The following is a 10,712-nucleotide window of genomic DNA, read 5'->3' as shown; positions in this document are numbered from 1 at the left end:
CGACTTCTGTGCACGCTGATGGAACTGTTGGCATCGCTCACAGAGGTGCCCGGGGAAGCCACGGCCTGGGCATCGCCCAAGCAGGGGGTCCCGGGCTCCATCCTCCTCGCCAGCCGGGAACAGGGGCCTGCGGAGCGGCTGCCGGGGGATCCCCGAATTGGGTCCTGTGGACAGAAATAGGGCCCTTGGCAGCGCCCAGGCCTAGGGGGGCCTTTGCCTTATTCCTGGGCGGAGCAAAAGACGGGAGACTTTTCTTTCTCTTTCCTTTTCTTTCTCTTTCTCTTCTCTTTCCCCTCCACTTAAACACGCCGCACTCAAACAGTCCCTCTAGGTTCTGGACACGGAGTGTGCAAGGCTCGAGGGCCAGGGAGAGGAGATGGATGAGCCTGGAATTGGGGAGGGGGAAGGGCAGTCTTCTAGACTGTGAGTTCGTTGTTGGGTAGGGATTGTCTCTCTTTGTTGCCGAATTATACTTTCCAAGCACTTAGTACAGTGCTATGGACACAGTAAGCGCTCAATAAATACGACCGGATGAAATGAACGAATGAGAGGGGAGAGCGGAGGGGAGAGCAAATCCTTTATTCGAGGTGAAGATTTGTTAGTTGGAGTCCCCAGTTTACCTGCGTCGGTTTCAGGTGTGTGTGTGCGCGTGTGGGTGTGGTTATAATAATAATTATGGTATTTGTTAAGCGCTTACTAAGTGCCAAGCACTGCTCCGAGCGCTGGAGTAGATATAAAATAATCAGGTTGACCCACGTGGGGCTCACAGTCTTCATCCCCATTTACCAGATGAGGTAACTGAGGCCCAGAGAAGTGAAGTGGCCTGTCCGAGATCACCCAGCAGACAAGCGACGGAGCCGGGATTAGAACCCACGTCCTCTGACTTTCAAGCCCGGGTTCTTTCCATGAAACCACGCTGCTTGGTTGTGTGTAAATGTGAGTGTGAACTTGCGCGCAATGAGCGTGAATGCTTGTGGGTGAAAGACTGGGGTGTGTGTGTGTGTGTGTGTGTGTGTGTGTGTGTGTGTGTGTGTTTTCGGGTTCAGGGCGGAATTCCCCTATGCGTTAAGGGAAAAAACAGCAGCCAAGTGAAGTTTCTATTGAACCACTCAAAACTCGGGGAGAGACTGGGTTACAGGCACTAAGGATGTTGGTTTGGAACTTTCTTCAACACGCCCTCTCTCGAGCTCTTCTAGGGATTGTCTGTTGCCTAATTGTACTTTCCAAGCGCGTAGTACAGTGCTCTGCACACAGCAAGCGCTCAATAAATACTAAGGAATGAATGAATGACTCGAAGGCCAGACCTAAAGGTGTCCATTTCCACGGGCTCTCAAAGAGAATGCTCCCCCACACCCCATCCTACTCTCCCCCTACCGCTGCCCCCCTCTTCCCCCAAATAATAATGGCATTTATTAAGCGCATACTGTGTGCAAAGCACTGTTCTAAGCGCTGGGAAGGTTACAAGGTGATCAGATTGTCCCACGGGGTGCTCACAGTCTTAACCCCCATTTTCCAGATGAGGTAACTGAGGCACAGAGAAGCTAAGTGACTTGCCCAAAATCACACAGCTGACAATTGGAGGAGCCGGGATTTGAACCCATGATCTCTGACTCCAAAGCCCGTGCTCTGTCCACTGAGCCACGCAAACGGGATCGTACCCCCTGTACTCCCTGCGTCAGACCGACTTGACACAAATTACCAAAGTTTTTAATTAACCTCTTGTTATAATTCATTTTACGGATTTTCCAGATCTCAAACCATGAATTATTAAAGGCGGCTCTGGAGTGGCAACAGTCCCCTTCTGTAGATCATCTGACGGACAGACTCACCGGGTCTTCGGGAACCGGCTCCTTTCACGCCGGAGGAGGGGAGAGGGCTGGGACGGTGGCCAGGGCCACAATCCGATCAAATATTAGCAGCGTAATGATAGAAACTAGGCGGGTCTCGCGGGTGGAAAGGGGCCCCTTGCGAATTGGAGCTCGGCGGCTGCTATTTTAAAAATCAATTAAGCCCCCCCAAACCCCCCTCCTTTTTTGTCGCAACCGAGACAGCTGACGACCACGGTCCGGTAAGGCCCAAAGACTGGACTTGGCACTATTCAGGGTCGAATGGCGTTAACGGAATTCTCGTTTCCAGAACCTGCTCCTGGAGACATAAAGCGGGTAAGCCTTCGGAAGGGTGGACCATAGAGACCACTTCAACCTCACGATCAAGTCCATAAACCAATCAGAGTGAAAGTAAAGATTGTTCAACAAATCTGCCGGTTCGCCAAGGCGAGGGGATGGGTGGGGAGGGAGGAGCTGAGAGCAATAAAACCTCTTCGGAAGGACGCTGCCTTTCTCCTGTCGGGAAGCCTAGAGCTTGCTGAAACAGGACCGAATTAGTCTTAATATCACAGGAGAGTAAAAATCAATACTGCCATGGCAGTGGGTGTCTATTATTCATTTTTGACGGTCTAATCTAAGGCGAAAGCAGTTTGGGGAACAAGTGTTAAACAGGAATTCCAGAAGTGAGTAAGCCTGAGGCCTTAGCAGAAGCTTTTCGTTTGGGCGTCTTCTCCTAGAAAGGGATTTAAAAACGCCCTTAGCAAAAACGGGGCGCCGAGGGAGAGGGGGAAAGTTGTATGTATGTGGAGTGTGTGTGTGTATGTGTGTGTTGTGTATGTGGAATGTGTGAATGTGTATGTGGAATGTGTGTGCTGTCTATGTGGAATGTGTGCGTGTGTTGTGTATGTGGAAAGTGTGTGTTATGTGTGTGTGTCATATATGTGGAATGCGTGTGTGTTGTGTGTGTGTGTGTGTGTGTGTGAGCGCACGCGCTCACTCGTGGGTGTGGAGGGCCAAGGTGGGAAGAAAGAAATGGAAATCAAGAGACACAAAATATGCGATCACTTCTCTTCTTTTCCCTGGGTCACTAATTTCTAAAACTAAGCCGCTTCTCTCCTCGGCAAAGACGACTTCCACTGTTACCAAGAGAGGGGCTCTAGGCTCCATCCTGGCAATGCACTGGATGAATTTCCTCTCAATCAATCAATCAATCGTATTTATTGAGCGCTTACTGTGTGCAAGCTCTGTACTAAGCGCTTGGGAAGTACAAGTTGGCAACATGTAGAGACAGTCCCTACCCAACAGTGGGCTCTCAGTACCGCAAATTCTAAGAGACAGGGCTGCCCTTGGGTGATGGGCACAATTTCCTGCGGTATTTTTTTTTTCCAACGGCCGGCCTTGGAAAAGTCGCCTCAGTGCCGGCCGTGGCATTCTGCCATGCCTTATTCAGGTTCCCTGTTTTGCACAGTTTCCTACTCCGTATAATAGGGAACTCTGCAAAGCGTGTATTTTCAACGTCTGTTTTTATTAAGATGGTGTTTTCTTTTCTTTGTACTCGGTAAGGATTGTACCTGATACAAAACAAATTTCTTCAGTTTTCCATGCATACGTTGGCCATTATCGTCTGCTACGAATGAATTTGCCTGCAACATTTCCGTCTGGGACCGATAAAAAAAACCCCACTTTTGTCATTCTTCTTTATTTGTTCATTCCTGGCTGTCCAAAAATGAAATCCGTTAACAGTCTTCTATAAAATAATATTTTCTTACAAATGCATTTTATTAAAAACTCTGATGACATTTCAAGTCAATAACAACAGAAATAAATCAATTTCCGATGGACGAGATCTATTTTAAAAATACCTTTAGTGCTTTTTCTTCACATCGACAATTGTTTTAAATCACAGCTTTTTCTGTATTATTCTTTTCTGAACATCAAGTGCCTCGGTTCACAGATTTGCCGGCGAAATGAAAAAGATTTAGCTAAAATAGGATGTCTTCAGGAGAAATAAAATCCCAGCTCTGAAGCAACTTTGTACATTTGGTATCTGATCTAGTTAGAGGACATCAGCAAATAGAAGAGGGTCTTAGATCATCTGAAGCAGTAGGTGGCATCCTATACGTTCTAAATGAGCCGCTGCGCTTTACCAGGACCCGATCCGTTGATGATTTTTCGAAAAAATACTTATTAACTTCAAAATAAAATATAAAGCATCTTGTTACATTATCAGAAGAAGTGCAATTAGGCCAGTCAGAACGACAAAGATAAACCTCCAACCGCCGAAGCTCGGCTTCTTAGCCCAGGTTTGTTGATTTGGGGGGGGGGGGGTGTTGTTTTGTTTTGTTATGTTTTCTTCCCCACTCCCTTAGGCGCATTTATCCCCTTCTGATACCCCGAAAAGAACTTCAAGAGTCCTAGGGATTGATTAGTCCGATTGACCTAGAGTTTCTGCAGTTAAAATAAACTTCAAGAAACACACGCAGCTAATATAGAGTCCATTTTATTCAGAGCACCGCTTTTCACAACAGAGCTCTCAAAAGCAATGAATTTTGATTCAGCAGAAAAATACATCTTTCTCACCTTTTTTTTCCTTTTTCCTCCGTTCTTTTTTTCCCCTTTTCCTTTTCCTCCCTTCCTCTTTTTGGTAGAATATCTCATTTGTTGAACGGCTCTACCTGGACTTTTCCAGCCGTGAGTCAGAAACAAAAACGCACCCGATCACAGGAAAACTCTTCCGTTTCCAGTTTTGTTTTATTCGTAAGTGTGCTGGCTGGGACACATCTCCCTGTTGTATTTTGGCATACAGAAATATTTCTGAGAGAAATCAAAGGTAACAGAGCAAAGACACAACCCTGGAGAACGCTCAGCAAACATCCATGGACAGTGGGATAAATCAGGGAGACATTTGAGAATCTACACGTGGCTGCAGTTTGTAACTTTTTTTTATGCATGAAAGAAAATATTTACAACAACCTTCCTTTTTTTCCCCTCTAAATACAAGAATGAGACGAGAATGTGGTGTTTTCGGTGAAAACAGGCAGTAAACTGTGAGATCACACCATCCTCGAAAGGTCTACCAGAAGCTACGTCTACCGAGTGCTCCGTTTCAAATGCATAGAATGTTTGCGCCGCCAACAGCGATACCTTAAAATAAATAAATAATAAGTGCTACTAGTGAGATCTCATCACGGCCCTTTCTGTGCCTCTCGGGGTCATGCGTGATTTCAGTCTTATGAAATGACGGGTTTTTTTTTGTGTGTGTGGTGGGGGGGTTTCTTGTTTGTCCTCTTTTCAGAAATGTCTTGTTCCTGAAGGGTGGCAAACAATAATAATAATAATAAATAATCAACAAAACTCGAGACCCAGTAAGTATCTCGGGCGCCAAGCTGGCCTCTTACCTAAAGACCTCTAATCGTCTCTGACTTCTTTTTTTGTTTCCCCTTCCTCGGTTCACCACGTACCTCGGTTATTTTGAGAAAAGGTCGGACGTGGTCCCCCCCCGCCCCCAACCCCTTCAGTTCAGGAGACTGATAGTGCAAACAATCATCATCATCATCATGGGGGTGAGGGGGGACCGTCTCCTCTACCCAGTTTTCATTACCGACAATTACAATGAAAAAGAAACTCGATTGTTTTTTTTCCCAACCACGCAGACACCGGCCGCCCCTTGGAAGATGGCCTGCCTGGGACGGGTTATTTCGTTAGCTCTCTCGGTGCCAACTGGAAATGGGCTAACTGGGAATGGAGACGGGAACTTTGAACACGACAACACGCTCTGAAACCTCGGGGACAAATAGGGAAGGACGCGGGGGAAGGGACAGAAGGCCCTGGGTGCCAACTGGTGAACGAACGAAGGGGTCAGCGCCTCTGCCCTGTCCTCCCTCTAACCGCGAACGGTTGCAGCGGGGATCTTCCACCAGCTAGAGAAAATCGATATTTCTTAGCAAACCCCACCCACGAAAGAAAACGAGGGGGCGAAGATGAGGTATAACTTTCGCTTCGAGAGAACTCCTGGGGCGAGGGTCTCTTTTCCTTGGCGGGAGGGCGTGAGAGGGCCGGCTCGAGGGGGAGATGTGTTGGGATAGAGTCGAATCCCGCGGAGGGCAAACTTCCATCCCGTCTCCTCCTGAAGCCCGCCCCCCTGCCTCCCCCCGACTCAGAGAAAAGATCCTTCGCAAAGTCTCATTGAAAAAAAAAAGGAAAAAGGAGGAATCGATCCACACCGAGGAAAATGGGGGAGGGGGGGCGCAGGGGAAGTCAAATCCACACTCAATTAGCTCGGCCACCGTGAATTCACCTTCCGGGCTCGTCTCCCTTTGGGAATCGGTGACAGGGATGCTTTGGGCGTGGGATGGGGGTGGGATTGGAGAGCAAGGGGGTGGAGGCGTAGTAGGAGGAGAGGAGCTGAAGGGGGGTGGGGAGGTGGAACTGCAGAGGGCGGATCCCCAGGGTGAAAGGTCCCCAAACCCGTTCGTGACTTTATGTGTTGGCGTTTCTCTTTATTCGACAGTGGGGTTTATTTTTTGTTTGTTTGTTTGTTTGTTTTCCCGGTGGGGCGGCTGGCTGGGTTGGGTTTGGGTTTTTTTTGTCCACGGCTCCTGGGTGCCCGGGATGTTTGGCCAAATGTCCAGGGCGAGTCCTTTTCGGCCCGTCTCCCCCAACTCCCCCCTCTCCGTCCCCACTTGCGGATGATCTGCGCACCCCCAGAATCCCGCCCGCTCCAACCCCGGTGGGGAAGAGGGGGGAGAAGACAAGGGGGTGGGGGGCGTCTAGAGAATGAGAAAAAACGAGGAACCCCAAGGGACGGAGGTGTCCCAACGGATGGAGGAGACCCAACGGATGGAGGGACCCCAACGGATGGAGGGACCCCAACGGATGGAGGGACCGCAATGGATGGAGGAGCCCCAACGGATGGAGGGACCCCAAAGGATGGAGGAGCCTCAAAGGATGGAGGAGTCCCAACGGATGGAGGGACCGCAATGGATGGAGGAGCCCCAAAGGATGGAGGAGTCCCAAGGGAAGGAGGAGCCCCAACATATGGAGGAGCCCCAACAGGTGGAGGAGCCCCAACGGATGGAGCAGCCTCAAAGGGCGGAGGAGTCCCAAGGGACGGAGGAACCCCAACGGATGGAGGAACCCCAACGGATGGAGGGACCCCAAAGGATGGAAGAGTCCCAAGGGACGGAGGAGCCCCAAGGGACGGAGGAGCCCCAACGGATGGAGGAACCCCAACGGATGGAGGGACCCCTAAGGATGGAGGAGCCCCAAGGGACGGAGGAGCCCCAACTGATGGAGGAACCTCAACGGATGGAGGGACCCCAAAGGATGGAGGAGCCCCAAGGGACGGAGGAGCCCCAACGTATGGAGGAACCCCAACGGATGGAGGGACTCCAAAGGATGGAGGAGCCCCAAGGGACGGAGGAGCCCCAACGGATGGAGGGACCCCAAAGGATGGAGGAGTCCCAAGGGACGGAGGAGCTCCAACGGATGGAGGAGCCCCGAGCACAGTCCAGGGGAGCGACGGACCCTCTCCCACCCCCCTCCCACGGGGATCCCCTCCCCCTCCCCCTGCCCCTCCCCCGCCCCCCGGCCGGATCCCCCTCCCCCCCCCGATCTCCCCGTCCCGGCCCCCCGGTGCCATCCCCCGCCCCCCCCCCCCCGGGGCTCAGTAGGTGGCGGAGAACTTCATCCGTTTCTGCTTCTGTCTCTGGTTGCAAAACCACACCCGCACCACGTTCTTTTTGAGGTCCAGTTTCTCGGCGATGGCGGCGATCTTCTCGGAGGAGGGCCGCGGCTGGACGGCGAAGTAGGCCTCGAGGGAGCGCTTCTCGGGCGCCGCGATGGAAGTCCGCTTGCGCTTCTTCTCGGCGCCGCTGAACAGGTCGGGCTTGGCCAGCTTGTCGCGCTGGGCGCCCTCGGCCTCCTCCAGCCAGGCCTGCAGGATGGGCTTGAGGGCGATCATGTTGTTGTGGCTGAGGGTGAGCGACTCGAAGCGGCAGATGGTGCTCTGGCTGAGCGAGCCCACGCCCGGGATCTTCAGGCTGGCCAGGGCCGAGCCCACGTCGGCCTGGGTGACCCCCAGCTTGATGCGCCGCTGCTTGAACCGCTCGGCGAAGGCCTCCAGCTCCCGGGGGTCCGTGTCGGCGTCGCCTAGCGACGACGAGCCCAGGCCGGCCGCCTGCCCGGCGACGGCCGCCGCCGCGGACACGGCCGCGGACACGGCCGCCGACACCACGGCCCCGTGGTGAGCCGCCGCCGCCACCAGCCCCGGGTGCGGGAGCCCCGACGGCAGGTTCATCGCCGCCGCCGCCGCCGCCGCCGCGTGGGCCAGCGGGCCCAGCCCGTGCCCGTGAGGATGCCCTGGACCGCCGCCGCCCCCGGGGCCGGCTCCTCCTCCTCCGCCGGGTCCCCCGCCGGGCCCCCCGCCGTCGTGCCCGCCGTCGTCGTGCCCCAGCGCCAGCGGAGGGGAGCCCAGGTGGTCCAGCAGGTCGGCCGGCTCCAGCGGCTGAGGAGGGGGAGGAGGAGGGGGAGGAGGGGGAGGAGGAGGGGGCGGCGGCTGGTGGTGGTGGTGGTGGTGGTGGTGGTGGTGGTGGTGCCCCAGGGGCACCGTGGGCGCCGACGAGCAGGGCACGCTGTTCATCGTGTGGTAGGTGGCGTCCGGCTTGAACGGGTGGCTCTTGCCCTGGGACACCGCCATGTCCACGGCCGCCAGCGCCTCGGCCCGCGCCAGCAGGGTCTCGTCCAGGCTGGCGAAGATGTTGCTCTGCAGCTGCAAGCCACACAAAACCGAACCGGCCGGGACCGGGGGCACACACGGTGGGGACACACACGCGGGGCGGTGGGGGGGACAGGCCCAACCGGGGGTGGGGGGGGGGGAGAAGGAAAAAAAACCCGTGGTGGTGGTGGTGGTGGTGGTGGTGGTGATGGGGACAGGCCCAACGGGGTTGGGGGGGAGGGAAGAAGGAAAAGAAAACCCCAAAGAAACCAACCCACCGACGAAGGAGACATCCCCCGGGTGGGAGCCGGACCCAGAGGACCGGACCCGAGCAGAGGGCGGGAAACGAGAGGGGCAGAGGGATCGGGGGCCGGCATCGCAGAAAAGCAGAGGCCGACAGAGGGAAGGAGAGGCGTGGGGGGGGGGGGGAAACGAAGTCAAACGCCCCAAAAGGAAGCAGAGGAAAAGGAGGCGGGAGGGCGGAGGGACCGGGCCGGGGTTCCGACGGAAAGGAAGAGGGGCCGGGGGGAGGACGGCACGGAAAACAACAGGTAAAGGGACACAGAGGAGATGGGGAGGGGGGCGGGAGGGAAGGAAACGGGGGAGGAGAAGAAGAAGAAGAAGAAGAGATGGACGTGAGCCCGTTGTTGGGGAGGGAGCGTCTCTAGCCGCTGCCGCCGGGTGCTTCCCGAGCGCTCAGTCCAGCGCTCTGCGCACAGGAAGCGCTCAGTACGTACGACCAGGCAAGTCTCAGCCGGGGCACTGTCCAACCCGGGGGCACCGACGGAAAAATCCCTGGCCGAGGCAGCCAGATCAGCACAGAGGGCGGCTGGAGTCGGGGAGGGGAGGGCGGAGCGGGGACCGGTGGTGAACGCCGCTTTCAGAAAAGATCACAGGCGCGCAGATGATTGCGCGGGGGGAGACATGAAAAAAACATTGAGCCGCTTGTCGAAATGTGCCTCGCAGCGGTTTTTTTTTTTTATTAATGCGCTCACACGCACACACACACGCACACACTCATCCGCACATGCACCATCCGGGACGGCGCGCGCGAGACACAAGAGACGCAAAAGAGAGAGCCGGAAAAGGGGGCGCCGCGGCGGGAGCGAGGAGGGGCCCTTACCGGCGGAGTCGGCAGGCAGGCTCTCCTGATGGCTTCCGAGCTGGAGTGCAGGGAGGGGTATTTGTGCTCAGGTAGGGTGGGATGCATGGCAAAATGAGGCTGCTTGCTGTTCATGGACATCATCTTGAAGGCTTTGCATGTAAATCCAAACGCGGCTCCTGGAGGAAGGAAGGTCCCGGCGGTGCTCTCTCTCCTCGGGGTGGGACGGCAAGCTGCTCCTGCAGGGCTGGCTGTGGCGGCGGCTGCTGCTGCTGCTGCTGGTTGGAGCTCCCTCTGACCCCACCGGGCGCCTGCCTCCCTCCAGCCTCTCCGTCCCACTTATCTGTCTGCTCTATCCTAGGGCTGGGAGGAGATGCGCTCTTCTTACACCTGAGCCCCACATCTCGTTGCTGGAGCCGGGGAATCTCTCGCGAGAGCTTGTGGCTCCACCGCTTTTGATAGACATCAGCTGTCACACACACACACACACCCCACACACACACACTCACTCACACTCCCTCCCTCTCCCTGTGCCTTGTTGCATCTCCTTGCGCGCTCGCTCGTCTAACGGGCGCCGAAGCGCGGCTGCTGCTCTTATAATGACCACCAGGCAGGGCAGTGCAGGTGTTACACCTGTAGCTGCAAGGCATGCGCACTACACACCTCACCTTTCCCTCCAAAGACCCCCCTCCACCCCCCCACGAAACTCCAACACGTCGGGGGGAGGCAAGAGAGATGCCACAATCAATGTAGGTATCGCCTCCCACCATCGGCACCGCAGATGCACGCTTATATTTCCGCGTATCATGAATATAGATACACACATCTGGGCCCTGGAGGAGATCTGCGGGGGCTACTATGTCGAGAGCCTGCCTTTCCGTGATAAAATATGCCCGCGCCTTTCCCCGTGTATAAATAACAGCGCCTAAGCGCGGACGAGCGAGGTCTCCTCCGTGCGAACTTGTTACTTTTAAGAATTATAAATAGGCTCCTGGAGAATAATCATAGTGACGGGCGTTTGTTTGAAGCAGTCAGGCGCTATTGATTTCCATATAATTTAATTTCCTCC

The 10,712-nt window shown here is 54.9% G+C and overlaps 1 protein-coding gene across 1 annotated transcript; it reads right to left on the bottom strand.

Moving 5' to 3' along the window:
* Positions 1–7,491: 7,491 nt before the first annotated feature.
* On the bottom strand, positions 7,492–9,787 carry POU4F1 (POU class 4 homeobox 1). Its single transcript, XM_038759814.1, has 2 exons — positions 9,665–9,787; positions 7,492–8,595 (listed from the first exon to the last, which is right to left on the bottom strand). Exons 1-2 carry the CDS (start codon positions 9,785–9,787, stop codon positions 7,492–7,494), a joined length of 1,227 nt encoding a protein of 408 aa, XP_038615742.1.
* Positions 9,788–10,712: the final 925 nt, after the last annotated feature.

This window comes from Tachyglossus aculeatus, chromosome 17 (genome assembly GCF_015852505.1).
Source record: "Tachyglossus aculeatus isolate mTacAcu1 chromosome 17, mTacAcu1.pri, whole genome shotgun sequence".
In the NCBI taxonomy this organism is placed as follows: domain Eukaryota; kingdom Metazoa; phylum Chordata; class Mammalia; order Monotremata; family Tachyglossidae; genus Tachyglossus; species Tachyglossus aculeatus.
Note: the sequence above shows the minus strand (reverse complement) of the source record. Positions and strands in the feature narration are given on the sequence as shown.

Excerpts from the sequence above, each read along its gene's own strand:
- POU4F1 (XM_038759814.1), bottom strand. The coding sequence starts at position 9,787 with ATGATGTCCATGAACAGCAAGCAGCCTCATTTTGCCATGCATCCCACC. Across the intron at positions 8,596-9,664 it reads CCTGCCTGCCGACTCCGCCG|CTGCAGAGCAACATCTTCGC; the intron begins GTAAGGGCCCCT and ends TGTGGCTTGCAG.